The sequence below is a fragment of the Gymnogyps californianus genome, chromosome Z (assembly GCF_018139145.2).
Source record: "Gymnogyps californianus isolate 813 chromosome Z, ASM1813914v2, whole genome shotgun sequence".
Classification (NCBI taxonomy): Eukaryota; Metazoa; Chordata; class Aves; order Accipitriformes; family Cathartidae; genus Gymnogyps; species Gymnogyps californianus.
In genome coordinates this window covers 50,202,365-50,223,619 of record NC_059500.1, presented here as the reverse complement: position 1 = coordinate 50,223,619, position 21,255 = coordinate 50,202,365, and the positions used below count along the sequence as shown (strand labels likewise).

Sequence of the window (21,255 nt, the reverse complement as noted above, 5' to 3'; positions counted from 1 at the left end):
TCTGAAAAGTGTTTAAGTACTAAAGCCCCCACTTACCCTTCGGTGACCTCATTGCATGCAGAGGCATTTCAGCAGTCTAACTGGGGGCACCATTTGTTTCTTGGAACATCAGTAATTATCTGATCAGAGAGCTTTTGAAAATTGAATAGACAGCTGCTTACAATTGATATGGTTCCAGCTTCACAGTGCTGCAGTGCTTGACTTGTCAGTTATGAGGAGATATATCTTTTATCCCTGCTCCAGTCCTGTTGTGTATCAGACTTGCTTGCTTGTCTGCCCACAGCAATGTGTGCTGGTTTTGGCAGCCTGCAGTGCAGCTAAATATAGTCAATGGAGACCATTGTTTTAGTAGTGAGCATCAGCTTAGCAAGCAGAAACAGTTATGTTCTGCTTTGAACACCTCCTTTCACCCTAAGGCACCCGCTTTAGGGAAAAAAAAAAAACAACGCACATGTTAAGACCTGGAAATCCATATTCACCTAAATTAAGGTGCCTTGCCAGCAACGTAGGCCTGATCCAGTCCTTGTTAAAAATCAGCTGAGGGATTTCTATCGACTCCAGTGGCATCAGATCAACCCCCTAGAGGAGCAGGTTTCCCCCCCTTCTTTAAGCAGCAGGTTCTGTTTAGGTACCGCATAACAGCATGTGCAGAGGCCAATTGCAAGTCAAGCTTGAGAGGAAGGACTGGTGGTGGTATCTCCACCTCCCATATTTTTTAAAGCTTCTTATTTTGCAAGCAATATCCTGTAACTTTGTTCACTCCTTTTTTTGTTTGGAGAACATGCTGATACTCTGGACAGAGTAAGAAAAGTGGACCGGACTACTACATAATGGTGAATGCCATAAAAGGTAAAGTGAGTTCAAGATGCACTTGAATCCTTGCATAGCTTTGGACAGATCTTTACAGCTTTCAGCAGCTCAGTCAATCGACATTTGTGGGTAATGGCCTTGGCAATAGCGGCTGATCTCATGCCAATAAGGACCTTAAAGAAACCATCAGTGGATGCTCTAAAGATGTATTTGTCAGGCAGAAGTAGGATAGCTCTTCTAATGACATTCCCTTTGCTAGATCCTGCTTGCATCTGTCAAGTTTTGACCAAAAATGCCAACAGTTTGCCTTAGACTGCTCTCCGTTAAGTCTCAGTAGACATGGTTCTGCCATTCCTGAGGGTGACGTATATACCCTATCTATAAAACACTCCTGTAGTTACCTTACCAGAAAGAATTAAGGCTGCTGCTCTTTTAAGTGGAGATAGGAGAAGGGGCATGAGAGTTACCTGGATAGCAGCGATGAGCCTTTTTTTCCTCCAGCAAAATACAGACAAAATTTCGTTCAGTCCTGAGCATTCAATAACCTTCTTTCTTCTGTTCATAAACACTCATGGATGTGACTCAGATCCTGGCAACTGAACACTCCCAAGGGTCCTCGAGCACTCAGTGCCTTCATCCCCAAGGAAACAGATGCCCATGGGCACAGGCTCACAAGCAAGAACCCGAGACTACATTTGTTTTCAGCTTTGCCCAATCAGCCAGAAGTTGATTGAGCAACAGCTATAATATACAAATTTGGGTCAGTAGCCAGAATAGAAAGGAAAATAACTCAAAAAGAAACACACACACAGCAAAGATAACTTAACAACTTCATTTAATCACTTAAGCAGCAAAAAACTGTGAGGTGGCACTGCACATTTCTACCTTGCTGCCTGCGCACGTGTTTGGATCTGGTGGCAAGATTCCTGTTTTCAATTATAATTTTTAAGTTCATGGGAAAACACACAAAAATAACACTGGACTTAAAAAAAAGACATGAAACACTAGTCCATGGATTGTTTGCCCGTTTCTTCTCAAAAACCTAGCAAATGGGAAAGCAGAAAGGCCTGAACCAGGAGCTTCCCCCCCTCAGCATGCCCTCACCATGAAGTTGCAAGTCATGGTCTTCTTTGCATGCTCTCCTTCCTGCCTCTTATATCTTGGTGTTCTTGGGCACTACATTGCATATCTTGAGCATGGCATTGCAGCCCTGGCTCTAGCACTGACAGTCTGAATAAATGCAGGCAGCTGCCATTCTTTGTCCTGAGCTATTGGCATCAGTGCCACTGTGCAGCTGGCATGCATGGAGTGGATGATCAAAGTCATGTAGTAAGCTTGCTGCAGGATTCTGGTGGGTTGTATACAGCAGCGCGCTGCTTTGCAGGGGGCTGCAGACCGGCTGGAGAAGTAGGGAATTTCCTTATCAGAAAAGGGAGGCAGGACTGAATTTAAGCATCTCTGGGTTATGCAGGAAGGTTTTCTGTTTTGGAGTTTTAGACATGGAACCTGAAGTCCTTAATATAGTTTTCAAATCATGTCCAGCATTCAAGGAAACTCTAGCAGGACAAATTGGCAGAATTTCCTAACTTTTCAGTGCCTGACAATTTGTTTTGGAGAGACACACGTACAACAAAGAGCCTTTCACAGAAAAATTAGTCCATTTAATAAACAAATGGTCTTTGTGTAAACAAACCAGTGGGAAAAAATAACAAACCATTTTGCATTTTTCACACTAGTGGTTGAAACTGGATAAAGCTTATGCTCTAGAACCTGCAGAATATTTTTATCTAAGTAGATGGAGAGTTGTTTAGCTTCACTGTGGGGCAAAATTTGAGGATTTTTATATAATCCAGTTTAAGTCTTTACACTGTGATGCAGTCAGTCATCTCTTGACCATATTCATGCTACTTGCCGACTATTGCTACTGGTTTATGGATTCCTAACGGTATAAGAAGAAAACAATTTATTTCCAGGAACATGAGCTGAATGAAACATCCCATATATACAGCTAATTCACACTTACAAAAAAGAATTCTTCTTTTGTAGAGTTCAAAGACCTTGACCCAAAACAAAGCTTTCTGAATTCAGGAAGAATTTTGGGAAGATTGGATCTTGCTGTCTTTATTTAATGAAAATGTTATCATGAAGGCTGTTAAGACATCAAAGATTTACTCTCTGTCACAAGTCAATAACATTGAAAGAAAACAGAGGTCTCCTGGCCTGCCACTATCATGCTCAATCTTACATCACAGGAGAAGCAGTTCAGGTCACTTGTATAATTACTAGGGCTGGTAAGACATGATGATGAAAACTAAATATAAACTTCTAAATTGAGCTGATTATCTGATTATATCTCCTTTTGTTTCTGTTCTCCTCCTTTTTCAGTGTAACCGCTAAGCCAAAATGTATGCAAACAAATATGTTAAATCTAAACTAAGTATACACAGAACTCCCTAAGCTGTGCCATGCTATCAGGGTACAAGGTTTAAGGTTAGTTTCTAAGATATTACTAATTATGACTCAGAGACAGAAAAGAAAACATAAGACCAGGGTCTGTAGCATAGCTCATTTTTATTGTTTAAACAGTTTTTGCATAGGAAATATATCCGCTTCCAGTAATTGACTGCAGTATGAGCAGCTGCTAGCAGTATAGGCTGGATATAACAGTAACAATCACATTAAGTCAAGCTTGATTTACACCAGTTTAAAACTTGTGGCAGTTGAGTTCATTTGTAACCTAAAAAAAAGTACCAAAAAGAACATTATTATCCTCCAACCAGGCACAATAAAAACCTTTGTTAACACTCAGGCTAAAAACAGGTCTGATGCCAGAGGGCCCTAATTCCAAAATTAAGTAGCTGTACTGTAATGCATCCTACTAGTGAAGGTTCATTACACAAAGACTGTGCACGCACCTCCTTTTTAATTAAAACGTAACCTTCAGGATTTATGGCCTACAGTATGGGGAAAAATGCCAAAAGTTTTAAAATGGATCAACCCTGGTGTGTAGCTAGCAAGCAATAACTGACTACTTGTCACCTACAGTTGTACTAAATGTATCTAAAGAAACACACAGCCCTACAAAAGGTGTTCTCAGAGAAATATCATTGAGATGGGGTGCCTCTTCCCAGCTTACTAAAAGTTCTATATGATATAAGCACAAATTAACAGCTTGATGAAGACATAATCTAATGCAGCTCTTGAGAAGCCTATGCCTGGGATTGAGGAACCCCTCACATTCTACAATGTTGTAGAGATTTTTTTTTTTTTTGAACAAAATGTTATCTGAAACATATTTACAACTGAACTCAACAGAGACTGTGAAATTGAACAGGCACTGCTCATTTGTTTGAGTTTTTTGGTAAACATTTTGCTGGTTTTTGTTTCTTTCTCATTTTGCATCAACTTTTATCAGTCCATGCAACTTCAATGCCCTCAATGAAGAATGCATAATAAGCCATACTTCTTAAAAAACTTCCTTCTGCATATAGAGATACATTTGCCACATCAGTCCCTGTAGCACAGTTTTCAAAACCATTCTGTCAAAAATACAGTAATACAAAGACTGGCTTTAGTGTCACTAGCTCACACTGATCTCCGTTTATTTAGGCCACCTTTTGTTTTACTGTTACCATATCATGCAATAAAAGTATCAAAGGCTTATTCTAGGATATTATGATGCTAGTGGCACTGAAGCCCTTTTCACAAATTCAACATACATTTGAATTGCAACACACAGATATTTCTAAAGAGTAATAACTAGTGAACCCTTTTATCATAAAAAAAAAAACAACTACTTACAACCATTGAAGAAAAAATTGCAACAAAAAATGTAAAAATTGACCGTTTCCAACTTGTCCCCTTTACTATTAACAATGTGACCAACAGAGCTGTGGCATGGAAACAGTACAAAGAGTTGTCATGGCAATAAGTTTGGCTGATGCAAAGGTCATTGTGCAGGGTTAAAGGGCAAAATCAGTGGTCCGTGTTATCCTCCAACTGCAGTGCTCCACCACACCCACACAATTTCGAGGAATTAGAAAAAACTGGGGAACTAGCAGAAAGTGCAAATAAGAAGGAGGCAGTTTTCGGCTCCTTCAGCATGGAGTAGAACATTCAACTTTGAGCTTTTCCTGTTAACTTGATTAGCCTGCATATGATTTTACTCTCTCTCTTTTTTAAGTTTTCTATAGAAACCCAATAAAAAAGTCCAGGAGCATGCAGCTGGTTAATGTTAACAAAAGACCTTGACAGGATCGTGTAAACTATATTGGATGTCATGCTTGGGGCCTTACTGCCAGCAACATTAGAGAGTTGTTTCATTAAAAGTGAATACTGTACACTGAATATGGGATAACTTTCTGCAGCCTTCATAATCTCACACAGTAAATATAATTTAGATTTAGGTACAGAACACACTCCGGTGTCACAGCTGAGTATGTCCTTGTGCAATCTCTTTCATTAAGTCCTTATGAAGCTACAAGTTGCAAATCCAAAATTCTGCTCCCTGAGGACACAGCTATGTGAGACATAAGTACTGTTTTAGTTCTCTGCCTATCCTGAATTGCTCTGTGAACCTAATCTTAAATACCATCATGTAACAATCACAAAAACTTTTGCTAAAGGCCATATATACTAATAAAAAGACAGTGGTGCTTCCAACATTTTGAAATGCTCTGAAAACCAACTTTTCCAATACTAAATACAACAAAATAACCTTCATAAAATATAAATTTTCTCCATTTACATTTTTAAAGGATTAGTAACCTATGCTTTTCAAGCACAGGAATCTGCGAAATAACTCCTAACATGGACAGATTTTTTTTTTTAATACATAAATTAAGAAACTGGAGAGTTTTAACCCAAGTCCAGTTTCCAAACAAAGAATATTCTTGTTTACTTTAAAAATGGAAATGACATGCATTTCCATTATAATTGTTAAAAAGTTAGCTTTACAAACAAGGGTATTTTAATTAAAAAAAAAAATCTTAACAAAACTATACAGTGTACAAATTACTGTCTACAATGTAGGCGGTTCATTCAGAAGATCCTCCTTTCTTCTCGCTACTTGCAGCTTCACAAATTCATTCACATATTTTCAATGGAGCTGCCCACCTGAACATCACCCCACAACTATATTGCTATAATTAATATTTTTGCCATGTCTTTATGTACAGTCTCCTTCACTGCCTTTTTTTTTTCCTTAGTCAAGCCTCAAACGTTCATGTCACTCCAGGGGAAACACACTTCAGTGGCACAGCCATGAGGCCAGGGCTGCAAAGCAACTAAATAAAGGCAGAACAGTGCACATAGAACGGGGTGGCTCGATTTAGTCAGAATACACTTCCTGGTGAAGGAGGAGGCCAGAGACTGGATTTGAGTTCTCAATCTTATCTTAACCTTTTGACTGCTGAGCTTAAAAAAAAAAAAAAAAAACAAAAAAACCACACACAACCCAAAACCAAACCTACAATAAATGGAAAGTTCATTTTCTTCCAAACAGGCTTTTCTGTTAGAGAGCCAGGTGGAAAAAACCCACAGTTGCTTAACAACCCGATTCATTCACATGGAAGGAAAGAGTCTGCTTTTTAAAACATTGCATCTGTAAGCTCAATTTTTTTCATACAGGAGGTCAGAGATAACAAAAAGCCTCTGTTAAGGGCATCCACCTTCCTGCAGGGACAATGATCATTTTGACTATTGCACTTTGAAGCCTGAACTTGCTTCAGTTTCATCCTGGTGTGCTATTAAAAGCTTAAGGGGGACACCTTGCTAACAGCACTAATCAAGGACAGCCCCCCAAGCACATCCCCCTGCTCCCGAACTGCTCAGTATCAGTGGCATGCGGAAAGGACAATACATACTTTGTTTTACCCCAGCCTGAGGTGCACTCTTGGTGGGTCTAGTACATTTCGGTAATCTCAATAGCCATGTGCTTAGTGAATGAATTCACTTACTATGGGGCTCACAAAAAGAGCAACATAAAGTTGATTTTCATCTTCTTTTGGTGTCTTATCTTTTTATGCGGGGTTTTCTTTTTTTCAGTTTAGCTTTAGATAAATCTCAAGGATTTGCTTTTCTACAGCTCCTGTCTCTGTAGCCATTCAGGCCCTGCCTACACATATATCTCCTGCTGGAGACGTGGGGATGCGCCACCACCACAGCTCGTTAGCTGCCCACGCTGGCCAGAGCCAGAAGGGACTGACTTTGGTGTGCCACTGCCCAGCGCTCAGTGGGGCGGCTGTTGCTGGATCTGCACCTCTGGGGCTGCTCCAGGGTAGGAAAACCTCCAAAATGCAGAGACAACTGCAAAGGGATGGATTTTCCCACCAGGGTATCCCATATCCACAAGTCCACACTCTCCTCTGCTTGCGCCCTAATAAAAGGATGTGCTTTTAAGGAAAATTCACCCTGTGTTGAGCCATACATCACAAAGATCCCTGGTGCATAAGAGGTCTCCAGCAACAGACCCACTACTGATCTGCAAAATGTGATTTTACAGGAAACACACTTTTATTTACATCATAGGCTAATTCCATGCATTAAGAAACTCCTTCCCCACTACAGCCCAGAGCTCTCCATCTGACCTGCTGTATGAGAAGACACTGCAAACCTCTGACACAGCCTGAGCCGGCTGAAAATTGTAATTCAGATGCTGTGAGTTAACAAACTTGGGGGAAAAAAAAGAATGTTTTGACGTAGAGGGAAAAAAAAAGAATATTTACCAGTCAAGCAGACTAAGGGAGGCAAATTCTCTGCAGGAGCAACTCTGGAGTCAACTAGAGTGAGTGGAATTATGCCAGCAAAGATTTTGGCCCTGTACGTGCATTTCCTAGACAAAGCAAGCGTCTTTGCCATTCTGAGCTAAAAACATTTTCTAACACGAACACTTTAGGATGCAGTATCTTTGCCAGAATGGAAAAGGCTTCATCTTACTGTGGGTCTTGACCTCTTTCTCCCTCTGTCTGTCTGTCTCTCTCTCTTTTTCTTTCTCAAGAAAAAAAAAAAACTTAAAACAATTTCCTCAAGTCAAGTCTGCCTCCAACAGAATTCATTATTTATTTTTTAAATCCAGAAATGATTTCAGCTTGCACCCCAGGTGGGAAGTTAAAAAGAGGGAACCGATTTGAAAGTTTGTCACAGTAGGCAGAACAGTCGCTTTGCAGCCCTTGCCTGGCTAAGGGTGCACTGCTTCACAGCTACACTGTAAAGTGTTAAAAATCCTCCCCACCCACCCCAGAATATATATATATGTATGTATAAAAAAAAATCCCCTGTCCACCTCTCAGTACAGAAAAGGACCTCATCACACTGCAAAAATAGCAGTACCCACTTTGGTCAATTAAAACAAACAAAAAAAGCATACATTATTCTTTTTTTTTTTTCTTTTAAATCTGTGTACTTACCTATAATAACCAATACAGCTAAAAGCACTACCTACATAGGCAAAACTTGGTATTGCATAATTCGTATAAATTTGTATCCCCTCCCCCCAATATTAATTGGAAGATGAAAAACATGAAAGGTTAATAGAAAAAACACCAAAATACTGAAAATATTGCTGGTCGATTACAATTTTTAAGCGGCAACTATACACAGCCATGATATGCTTTATAAATGTGAGATAAAGGTATAACTGTCTAAAAAATCCATGATGTCACACTTTTTTCCCATCTGGAGTACAAAATATTTTGTCATAAAAATGGTAAAGATTTAAAATGATAATAAATGCAGCAAAACAAGTGTAGTGATGTCAATTTTTTTTGTGTTTTTTTTCTTTTTTTTTTTTTTTTTCCATTTTTTAGATTTCAAGGCAAGGCACGTAATGTGGACATTATATCTTCGTGCAAATTAGGATTACTGGAAAGAGTATTTTAATTATTTTTTTTAAAGAGACATAGAGGCAAAATGTCTGCCCATGCACATTATATTTCTGTCAATATGTGAAAATTGTTGAACAAGGCTAACTTCTGAAAGCACCATGCAAGTTTTCAGCACCCTGTAATTAGACTTACATTGAGTGCATTATTTAAATAAAACATATCCCCATCCTGGTATTACCAGTTTGTAAACGGTAAGCTTTGCCCTTGTGACATGGATTTGCCTATCTCTTTGTCTCTATGATGCAGATTTTACAGAAACCTGTAAACCCTATGGGTTCTTGATGCAACCAGTAACTTTAAATAAATAAATCCTACCCCTCTGTGGAGGCAGCAGCTAAACCAACATAAGTGCTGTGTTTCCATTGATTTCTTTTTCTCAAGGACTTGATTTGTCTTGATTTAATGCCTTTTAATGCCCTCAAAAACTGAGGGGAAAAATAAGTTTGTTCAAAGTAATTTTTATTTCTATTTTTAATCCCCTCAATTTAGAGTCCAAGGGCTGAAGGACTTATAGTGATGACCCCTTAGATATGACTTTTAAATTGCACTTGCCTCTGTAAGTGTTTAGTGGGGAAAACGTTCACTTTTTTTTCTTTTTTACTGTTGCATGAGGAGATAACACTTTTACCTACATAGAGGCATTTCTTCCATAGAGCCTGTGTGTTCATACCGATTGAAAACTTCAAACTGCATAACACACTAGAAAAGGCTGAATTAAGGGCCAAAGTTTAATAAATCCATACTGATAACTAAAGGCTACAGAGCTTATTTTTAAAACATTTAGAAATTAGAGTGTTGAGAAAATGGCTGGCTCACGGCCCTTGTCCTCCTGCAGCTCTGTTGCTGCTGCCTAGCCTTTGTTTTGTGAGATAACCAGGAATAGTGATCCCATGCGTAAACAACAAGAATACTAAACCAATAAAACTAGCTTATCATGCAAATATTAAGGCATCTAGAAAGTCAGTTAAAATATATTGTCAGAGACAGAACATCTATTTCCCAGCGGACTTCATATAACAAAGGCTACTTAGCAGGGGCTGCTTTCTACCCATCAGTGAAATATCATCGACCCTTTGTATGTCATTTCAGTTTCAACCATAAGGGAATTAGTGATTGTAAGAGCTGCAATTGCTGGTCTATTTTTTCTTCTTTCTTCAGTTTCTTTTCTCGTCCTGTCTTCCCTTCTTTTTTCCTTTTTTAATTTTGCTTTTATTTTTTTTAAATTTTTTTCCCTCAGTTGCTTGTTTCTGCTTGAAGGAAAGGCTCTCCAATTATGTTCAAACCATAATTTGGGACATTTGTCGGCAGGATCGGTGTCCTATTTGATACTTGAAAAGGAACCAAGCTAGCCCAGGTACCAGGACTGTTGAAAAGGGAAAAGAGATAAGGAGAGAGAGAAAGAGAGAGAAAAAACAAAACATAAATTAAACATGTTGCAAAAACTAGAAGACAATGAATTTGAATCAGGGTTAAGCCAATATTCATTATTAACAGCACTAGTTAAGATAAAATAAGAAACCACATTTGTGACTATTACTTAAGATTCTACTTCACAGTTTTCTTTGTGAAAATATGACTTATTTGAAAGAAAAATAATTGCGTTGATCTCAGTTGCAAGTAGTATTACTGCTGTCTTACACTAAGTGGCCTGTTTGTTTGTGAAAGCCCCCAAAAATTTCAGACGCAAATATATAAAGCAGGCACAACTAAACCATACAAGTGACACTGTATGGCACTACAGATATTATTTAAGAGCTACTGAAATACACTACAGTGTACACGTTTGCTCTTTTCAAGAACACAATATAAAGGTTCCGTGGTTAAGCTTCCTATGCGATTTCCTGCTCTCTTACAACCCGGCAGTTTATCTTGTCTCAGTCTCAAGACATGCCTCTGAGGTGCGTGGGGTCCCAAGAGAACAGAGGACCTTTAATATTCAAAAAAACCTGCTTTCTTTACAGATTTTCCCCAAAAGGTATCCGTGCCTAAGGAACACTGGATAACACAGGGCCCAATCATGGAAACACTTGCAGTCAAGGGTAGCTGTGAGTCAAGGCTAGCAGCAAGTACCATAAATTTTTCGACAAACATCTGAGAAAGAAAGAAAATATTTTCAAAGGCAATTCAATGACTTTGGAACTTAAGTCATCATTTCAAAAGCACTCTGTCACTGAGGAGCTTAAGTCCTAACAGCATTCACGTATACCAGGCACCAGCGAGTAGCAGGTACCATACCCAGCACTATTTACAAGATGGATACTCAAAGACTTCAGCTGCCTCTATTCAGTACCCAGAGCAGACCCCGAGCCGCCTTTTCCTCAGATGTGTTTCTGGCAACCCAGAAATAATGGACTTTAGAGAAAGTCTCATCAAATTTATTCAGAAGAAAAACACCATCATTATGTCAGCAATCATTGCCAAACAACTAACACCGGAACTGGACACACAGCGTGCAAACACATGCTTCCTCCGCATTTCATTGTATCGAGTTTTTCTCCACACTAGGTGTTTCCACAAACACAACAGCCTACTTGGGAATACACATTGGGATTAGACTGATAAACTTTATGATAACACATCTGAAGACTAAGACCTCTGACATATGTTTTGTGGAGGACAGATGCTGGAAGTTTTCTTCCTTCTCTTTGGTCACCCCTCCACACTGCTCTCTCCCTGGATGAGCATATGCATTTCTGTGGCATTGGGTGTAAAGAGGAAAACAGACCCTTTTTATCTATTTTAAATGTGTACAAAATAACTATATTTCACTTGGTAGATTTATGTGATCCTTTCAGTTGCTGCTGTATGAACATTAAAGAAAGAGGTCAACTTATTTTGTGAAATCCAGGGGATGTGTTCCTCAGGTCTTTTATATTAAAAATAATACAAACAGCTTCTGTCATTTACTCCTGTTTGGTACTCTTTACCTCCCTAAACCTGTTAATTTACTATTTTGATTCCTAAAAATTAATTTCAGGTGCTCTGTTTTACACACAAAAAAAGTGGAAAAAATTGTTGACCTGCTTGTCTCAATGATAGTCAAATTCTGAAGGGAGCAGGACTAATTTTTTTCCTCAAGGAAATATAAGAAATATGAATATCTTAATGTATTTTAAATGCCTGAAGCACAAATATTATTCAATAGGGCTTTTTTTTTTTCCAATTGACTATATTCTTGAAGGTCACCTGAAAATCTGGGGGATTTTAACCTCTTCAGAAATTAAAAAAATCTTGCTATATTTTCAAAATCTAAGATTAGCTAATCTGTTTAATTAAAGATTTTTCTTTCTTTTTTTCAATTCTATTGACTATCACAAACAAAATAAATTCTGTTGTTGGAGAAATAACCCCTTTTGAAATTAAAAAATCACAGTTACACTACAAATCTTGAAATATTCACAAAGACTTAAACCCAGTTATGCATGAAAGATTTGTCCAATATGATCTGATGAAAAGATTATGTTTCAAAAAAAAAAAAGCAATACCAGAACCTCATTTAAGAGGTTTAATTGTTTCACCTTCTTCATCTTCCTTCAAAATTTGTTTTAAAATGCATTTTTTGTTCTTTCTTCTTCAGATTTCAGTGATGTTAAGAAGTAAATTCTGAAATAACAGACACTATGCAAATCATTTCCAAGCACAGGGATTTGTAAAAATAGGAACCAGTAATAAAAAATAAAAATAAAAAAACCAAGTAGATTTGTTTGCTCAGGATGTGTCTGAATATATGTTTTACAGTGCACAGTTCTTTGCTGTCCTGTTACACGTGATTTACAGTGTTCAGTGACTTTAAACAAAATAGAACACTAACTAAAAGAATGTAAATTTTGTGTGAGGTCAACATGGTATTTAAACAATTTCTGTTGCAAAGGCTAAATACACAGCTTCCAGGTTATCTTTCTGAAGATTTACAGTGCACTTCAGTGGTTGGATACATAGATATGTGACTTTTTTCTGTTTTAAAAGTTGACAACCTTCTAATGACTACAGTGGGTAAAGGAAAGCAGTCAGTGCTGATAAAGAAATTACTATTTGTAGCAGCTTTCTTATCTACTACTTCATATAGGAGACAGAATCTTGATTTTGTGGAAGGTGCTCAACAAAAATAAGTTGTAGCAAGTGACTAATAGGACTGTTGTTGCCGTATGACCTACAAATATAATATAGGTGTTTATTTAAACCTTTCAAGCCTCCCACCTTATATTACAACCATGACAAAAATGCGGATTGCAACAAATTCGTCAATGCTGCTTATGAATCCTCAGGGAGTAATAAATCTCCCACATTAACACTGTGCAGATCCCACAGGATTTTCGGCAGCCTCTTGCGCTGCTTGTGCAGAGCCTCCTGCTGCCCGCCGGAGACGGTGGAGCAGGCAACGGAGCACCTGTGGCACCAGGACAGCTACACGCCGTCTGCGTGCGGTGGCTGGAAAAGCCATCGCTCTGACCCCTCTGAAGGCAGGCTGAAGTCCCTGATCTACACGCACCCACTGGGTAGCAGCTGGCCCTGCTGGCAGGCGGCAAGGACAGGCCATCCCCTCTGTTTGCTAGCACTTCCTAAGTCATGATCTTTCAAGGCTTGACGAGCTCCATTTGTATTTTAGAAATTAACCTTATACTGCAGTTTGATGTAACTCTGTCTCGGGCCACCCCAGTCCTGATACCACTGCCAAGTGTTTACTGCAGACAAAAGAGGAAACCTGAACGAAAGTTACTGAGGTGAATAGCACTAATCACAGCACAAAGCTCTGAGAACAGCTATGATACAAAGAATAACCAAAAAAATAACCAGGCTCCGCTAAGCTGCATATGTATGGCTGTCTATCCAACATTCCCACGTACCCTATTACATTTAAGGTTAATTTAAGTGAATTTTCAACTACCGTATGAGCTACACCCTGCTTTGTAGCTCCCCAGTGCTCCTACATGCAGCCAAGCCAGACTGACAGCCCAAAAGAGCAAGGTCCCCTGACAGCTTTCTCAAACCTGCTCTGAAGGGACCTCTGTGAGCATCGCAGAGTTTAGCTTCAGCCATGGAAACCATCTACGGTTTCTCTGCAGAGCGTCCTAGCAGAAGCGCCAGTTACTGCTGACTGCAAAGCAGACTCTGCCTGGGGGCCTACACGAGTGGCAACAGCAGGGAAGAGGAAAACACCTTTCCCTTCACCACACTACCCAGCAGTTTGCGTAAGTCCCAGGTAAACTTCCAGCCCTCGGTTTCAAAAAAGCAGAGGCAATGGTCTGTTTCTGTTCACGAAGTGCCTCAACACGGCGGAAGCCCAAACTCTTTCCATTGCCCAGGACACAGGCAAGCTGGTTGTCCTTGCAGAAGTTAATGAGATGTCCCTCTGCCCATGTGGCTTCTCCTTCAGATAAAAATCTTTGTATGAATGAGTGGCATAAAGCAGGTCTACCCCACTCTCCAGCTCACTGCTCCTGAGGAAATCTGTGAGCCCTGTGCTGACAGAGGTTATAATATAAATGCCTGTCCCTTGGAATATGAAATGAGACCTCCAAAAAGCTGCTCTAGGCTAAGTTTTGAAGAAGATTACATGAGAAGCACCATCAGATATTGCTGTGAGATTCAGACTAGAAGCCTCTGTGGGAGAGAGTATGGTTTGTAGGACCGCCTTCCTGAAGCATTATACCTCTAAGTAATTTCACTACCAGAACAGTTTTCTCTCACCATAACTAGACTATCAATCAGGTGTGCTATACAGTCATCAGTTCCCTCTCTATCCGTGGCAAGTATAATGTATTTATCTGTTCAAATGTAATAAAATAGCTAAGGAAAATTCTGCAAGCATCCTACAGGGTTAACATTCTCCATTACAGTTTCCATTACAGTTTTCACATGTTAATTCAATCAAGATTTCTGCCATGATTTCCTCTTAAAGATAATAATTGCTGTTTCAAGAACCTCTGATTAAAATATTACTGGAATGAGCCACAAGCAGTACTAACATTATATGTATATACAGTCTGCTTTGGAGGTTATAATAACATAAAGAGTATAATAATGTTAAACAATTAACTAAATGCAATAGAAAACAAATCCAATCAGACCTGAGTAAATCTGTAAGATTTTAAGATTCTTGTTTTCCACCAGTTACTACCTTCTTTCTTTTACAGCTTCAGAAGCCTGTAAGAGTATTTCACCATTCGGGAAGTACATCTAAAACAGTATTTCCTTCTTGCAGCTTTACTACCCTGTGCATGAACACACTAGCTTAGATAAGGTAGATCAGATCATGCCAGGTCAGTCTTTGGACAGAAAAGGTAGAAATACCTTCAACGCTGAGAGAAGTGGCACTAGCACGTCACCAAGCAAGGTTCATCTATCTCTGTACTAAGTGAGTGCGCGCCCACACAAGTACAGGGAACTTTACCATTTGAAATTGTTAAGATTGTATGAACTTTGGAAACGCAATTGTGCTAACCTCAGTGCCCTGGCTAAATTCCCACTTGTGCATTTCTGCCAAAAGAATAACCACCCCTCCGGCATCTGCTTAATCTGGTACTTCTGTTACCATTCTAAACTGGTACCTATAGTTAAACAGCTGCCAAATTTCACCTCCAAGGTGAGCATTTATTTCAAGAGATATATTAAGTATATCTCAGCTTAATTTAGGATGACTTTTATAGCTTAGCAGGCACATACCACCCATCTAGCAGATGGAGGAGGTAAAGACCTACTGATTTATGCCCAGAGGAGGAAAAAGGGAATTCTGCTGTAAGGATACTTATTCTATTCCCTGCAGACCCCTTTTTGTGATAGTGTAACAAAAAAAAGTGAGGAAAGATCAGGAAGAGGCCACAGAGCCCATCACTAACAAAGAAAATCCACAGCCGAGGAAGGGCCCAGAGAAATGGTGCATGTCCATGCTGTGCTCTGGACCATGCACATATGAATGTCTGGTGCAGGGACAGGGCTAAAGGAGGTTTGCAAACACGCACATGTACAGAGGGGGCTACGACCAAATGGAGGGCTGCCTCCCATAGAGCCAAACCATGGAGAACATGGGCTCGGGTTACCCGAGACCATTGGGTCGCTTATGAAAAACTGACTTTCCCCTTTCCACACCTACAGTGCTTTTTTTCCCCAAATATTACCATTTCGAATTTTAATCTGTTAGATGTTTTACCTTAGCACTTTCAAAAAATACGACTACAAGTTTATTTATCAAATTAGCATGACTAAATAATAATGCAGATAATCCTAACTGCACCAAAAAAAAAAAACCCAAAAAAACCACAACAGTGTAGTTTTACTGCTTCAAAAGAAACAACTGGAGGTAAGATGATCAAGAAGTAGAAAACTGGAGTAACCAAGGGGTTAAAGATACAGTTTACACTTGGGAATTCTCTATAATATGCTCCTCCTTCCCTAGCAGTGCTGCCAAAAATCATCTGACAGGAAACATAAGATTAAGTTTGTCCTACCTAAGTGAACAAAGAGTACTCAGAACAGGCAAGCAGTTCACTGCAGAGCGGGAACTTTTCTAATCCTGCTGGAATCTGCAGTGCTGCTCAGAAAATATTACTGAAGTTGTTTTCTTTAACATCTTGCTTCTGGATCATCTCATTCATTTTGGTCACACTGCAGTTCTTGCTGCTTCTCCCATAAAGGTTAACTTAAAGCTCCAAACATAATCATGTGGAAAATGGACATTATTGATTCCTATGGTCCATTGTTCCCCCATTCTAAGTCCCTGAAGTTCAAGTTCAATCTGGAATTACATCATGTCTGGTTTCTCCTGGTTACCAGACGGCTTGAGACGTGACCACAGCTACAGAAAAAACAAACAGCCTTCTTCACGCTTCGGCTCCCCTATCGATTCAAACATAAACTTTTTTTCTTTCTCTCAAGTATGCTTCAAGTATGGAGCATGGTTAATTTAGAGATTAAGTTCCAAATTAGATTATCTAATGGCATCTTAATGGATTGCTGACCCATTTCCTGTGGGATGGCAGCATGCAAGTCTGGCTTGAATACAATTAATTTCTTAGGAAATGTTCTGAAGATGTTTGCCTAGATGGAGAGGAAACATAAAGTTCTGCACATCTTTCTGCATTACAGAGTTGGGCAAAACTATTAGCGTTAGCAATTTAAATTGATAAAGACCAGAAATCATTAGGTTTTCTTTCTATGACTACTTTAACAATCAGGATACTTCAGCGTTTTTGTTCTTAAATTGTAATGAATTGATACTTCTATTCCAAAACATTGCCCAAGGGGATTGGGGTGGGGGAGGCGGAGGATATGAACCATTGCTCTAACAGGTGTTTGTGTTTGCCATAATTTGCTTGCCACAGCAATGCTGCTGACTGTATTACTTTAGCTATGTGTTTGCTCAATACCAAACACACACAAGGTACTGTGCTACAAAAGCAATCTGCACCCATTCTCAATTCCCCTCCTTCCTCCTTCACAAATCAGAGATTATCCCATTTGACTGCCTTATCAGCATTATTATCATAAACCCAGAGTGGTGCTGGGGGGAAAACATGATGCTTGGAAAGCTGAACGCCCCTACAGCTAGAGCTGAGAAGGAAATTCAGCACTCTGAGAACAGAGGTCCCCTCAGCATCTCCAGGAACAAACCAGCTGTTGTACTATGCTCATGTGTCAAGATAACAGACCGAAAGCAGGAAATGCTAACCTAGTGCATTTGCCTGAGTAGTGTAAATGTAATGTTAAAGTAACAGTTAGCCCGTAAAACTAACACAGAAAGATTGTTAAAAGAATTAATATAAATAATAATAGTCGGAAATAAAAATATATTTGGCAATAGCTGAGTTAAAATGTACACTTTGGCAATGAAAATTTGCTTACAGTCTGTGAAAGACTTGCAAATACTCAACATGCTCTACAAGAGACCCATCATGCCAGCTTTTATGAGTGGTCCCACTGGAATTAATAGCAATAGTGTAATGAGTGGCTGAGATTCAGGCTCAAGCTCATGTTATCAGACTTACACACACACACACTTTTTCTCACTCTCACTCATGTCTCAAGTTTACTTGTTGCATATGCTCTTGCTCTCACGTAGCAACTGAGACTGTGTTTTCCTAATTGAGCCTTACAGATTTTCACAGCTTCCCCTCACTTTCTGTCTCTAGGAAAACAGTTATTATCGCAGAACTGTGGTTATGAAAAAAGAAGGTTTTTTTTTTAACCGATTCTGAGTATCTTCTTCATATGTACAGCAAAAAATTGACCTAAATAATCTTAAAACTACTTGAGAACTTAATTCTATTGCTGTGCTTAAATGTTGTTCGAAGTTCAGCAGATGTAATAAAATATATACCATAAATGCTGTAAGTAAGCAACAACAAAAAATAATTGTAGATGATTAGGGTATCAGGAGCAAAATAAAAATTGCAACTTCCAAATACCTTACCAAATAACTGGGGTTTTTACCCTTTTTTTTTAGGATGCTCACAGGATTTTTTAGATAAGTATTTCCTTTAAAGATATTAGAATGTTTAATTCAGCTAAGCAAAGTATTAATCTAGTTTTTATTACCACTATTCCTTGCAAGTCTTCTGGTTTTGAAAAAAATAGCGCACGAATGACTTAAAGTTTTGTGGTTTGGGTTTGTTTTTTTTTTTTGTCTTGTATTATTCATATTCTTTTATTTTTGCAAAGTTCAGTCTTTTGCGTATGGACCACCACTGTCTTATACTTGAGACTTTAAATGCCAACAGATATATAATTTTATATGGAAAGAAAAACCCAGAAAATATATTTTGAAATCTATGTATCATATTTTGAAATCTATGCATCGTATCTACTATCAGGTATGACAGGCAGCTACTAATAAGACAGAGAACACAGAAATAACAGAGGTTTTATCATCATTCACTTTCCCCAGGTTTCTAAGGTGTGGTTCACCAACAATGCTGCATGACAAAGCTTTCAGCTTGGCCACCTCTGCTACCTGATTTCTGTAGAGACAGGACAACTAACATCGAGGCACTGCCAACTTTTTTACCTTCTTGAGGTCAATGACATTTCTGAAAAATCAGTATACTTAAGATAACCACAAAAGCCTGCTGTCAAAGGTCAGATTGAGTACCATCAAAATGAGCACTGCAGATTTGAGGAAATCACACAATCAAACATTTATCAAACCATTTTGTGGGGGAAAATTTGACTGTCTGGACTAGAATATATTTCTTTGCCAACGAGCAACAATTCCTTTTGCAATACGTGCTTCTTTTTAGTGTTAGTTTTAGTGTTAGAAGGGCTCACTGCTCCTTAGCCTGCGCAGGCATCATTTCTCTTAGATCCTCACCTACATGGGATTTGAAGAATGTTGTATTCCAAAGTCCAAATCCTAAAAGCCATCTGCTTAGGGAGAACTAGCAGTTTGTTTCTTTGTCCTCCAAGGCTGTGCTTAATTCAAGGCCAAGTAAGCATAGCCTAGGCCTGTAAAGAGATGCCCATGGCAGAATTTGTGCTCAAGCTCATCTGGCAGCACTTTTGTATGTTGGTAGGGTCAAAGTGGCAGGCAGCACTCCGGGAGCGACCTGCAAAGCAATTTTGTCTATAAAGGTGAGTGGATCATGGAGCATGCTTGTACTCATCACCAAAGTTTACTTGGTCATCGCCTAGAAATTTGTTTCCACCCTTTCCTTTCTTTTCATAATTAATGGCCAAGGGTCTTGTGTGAAGGGTACTGAAAAACAGAATTCAGCAAACACTGGGACAGTGCTTCAGCCGGTATAAACCAGCATTGCTTTAACGGGGTCTCGAGTGATGACTGATTAAAACCATTCAAGGATATTACTAGATAGGCAGTTGTGATATAATTTCCTAACGGCTGTCAATGCCCTGAAAAAGCAACACTCTTTGTAGTGGGAGAATAAATCACGCCTTCTGTGCTTTACTAGCTCAGTTTGGATTCACTCTTGGCAGTACATTGAAAACTGTGGCAATTACTGCATGATGGGGATTTATAATGTGAATCACAGCCCTTGAGGAGATGAGGTGAATCCATTAGCTAATTTTCCATTGTGCCATTTAATCTATAAGGGAAGAAATGACAACACCTTGCTTTTCCACCACAATTCTTCCAGATTTAAAATATTATTTCAGAAAAATTGCAAAAAGGAAAAGTAAAGCAAAAATATTCAAGGCATTTTAACTTCAGATTTGTAAACAGCACCAATTTTCAAATTCCATAATTACTCTTCCAAGTTGATACTCAAAACCCCCAAACCTTCTAGCAATCCATAGTACAATACAGTGCATCAAAAGGCATTTTGTATATAATACATATACACACTCACACTCACACACATACTTACACAAACTACTCAGAAGTACATATACTTTCATGTGCACACAAATGTCCAAGCAGTATTTAAAATTATTTCGAGAGTGAGTAGCTAATACTTCATCTGACAGGCTCCCAACCTGCAGGCTTTACACCTACAACCCCCATTAAGTGTTGAGTGTTGCAGATAACCCTGTACATGAAAGAGGTGAAATACTGATGTATCACAATTATGCTGATTTCTTTACACACCTATTTAGACACACACACCTCAACTGTTACCATAATTCATTATATACCAAGAGATGGAAAAGATAATAACGAGTAATTTATTAATGTACCAAAGGTTAATGGGTCTTATTGTGTTTCCTTTTTTTTCATATGAAAAGAAACTCTCTTTTGTGTAAATCATTCCTAATTATTCTGTTATTTAGTTGAGAAATAAGATGGTTTATATCTTACCTTCATGTACATGTTAGTGACCTAAATCTACACCTGCCAGTTAGTCAGAAAAGTCTCTACGAACAGTATGGTTATTCATTGTCCAAAACCAGCACCACCTCAGACATTTATTATTATACTCATCTATACGTCTAACAGCACCATTTTCTTTGTGTTAACCACTAAGCCCCCCAAAATATGACCTTTAATTCTGCAAACGACATTTTCATTTTTAAAGCCTAAGATCAGTATTCCCTTAAATTTACAAACCTTTTGCATTTGACAGCACAGCATTGTCATTCCAGGTGCTTAATTAAGGTAGTTTCTAAATTCAGCTTACACTAAAGATAACCTGAACGTGTATGGGAGAAATGTTACACGCGTGTTTTGATCAAATGCTGTCACGTATTCCTCTGGAAGCCTGCTAAAACAGATACTGTAGCTCAATGCAACTTTTTTAGAGGTGGTGTAGGGGTGGAAATAATTAAAATGTTACCTTTGCCAAGTAATTCCCAATGTATCCTCACTGGCACTGGGGTAAAAATGCCTGCCGTTTTGATTCATGGTCCAGTCACAAATTCTCAGCTGTCAATTGAAACCTAGCAGTCAGATATGGATCGAGCAGTACTACAGTTTTTAGTATTTAAATGAATACATGCAAACTAGTACTGTACATGGCAAAAGCCTTACTTTCCCAAGAAGTAACTTTAAAAAATAAAAGAAAACAGACAAACAAAGAAAAATAACTTATTCTGAGAAATAAATGCCTACAGATTTGCTTAAGATAATGCTACTTTAATACGGTCCTCTATTAATGAAGCATAAAAGAGTAAC

General features: G+C 38.7%; 1 protein-coding gene across 7 annotated transcripts in view; it reads right to left on the bottom strand.

Annotated features, from left to right (window-relative positions):
- Positions 1-8,068: 8,068 nt before the first annotated feature.
- NFIB (nuclear factor I B) overlaps positions 8,069-21,255 on the bottom strand; it is a 275,853-nt gene continuing 262,666 nt past the window's right edge. For all 7 annotated transcript variants that reach the window (XM_050913729.1, XM_050913731.1, XM_050913734.1 and 4 more), the window contains 2 exons: positions 20,918-21,006; positions 8,069-10,056 (listed from right to left, as the gene is read on the bottom strand). In XM_050913729.1, the coding sequence (XP_050769686.1) occupies positions 9,927-10,056; positions 20,918-21,006 (219 nt within the window). In that variant the 3' untranslated portion in view covers positions 8,069-9,926. The remainder of the gene's footprint in view (positions 10,057-20,917; positions 21,007-21,255) is intronic.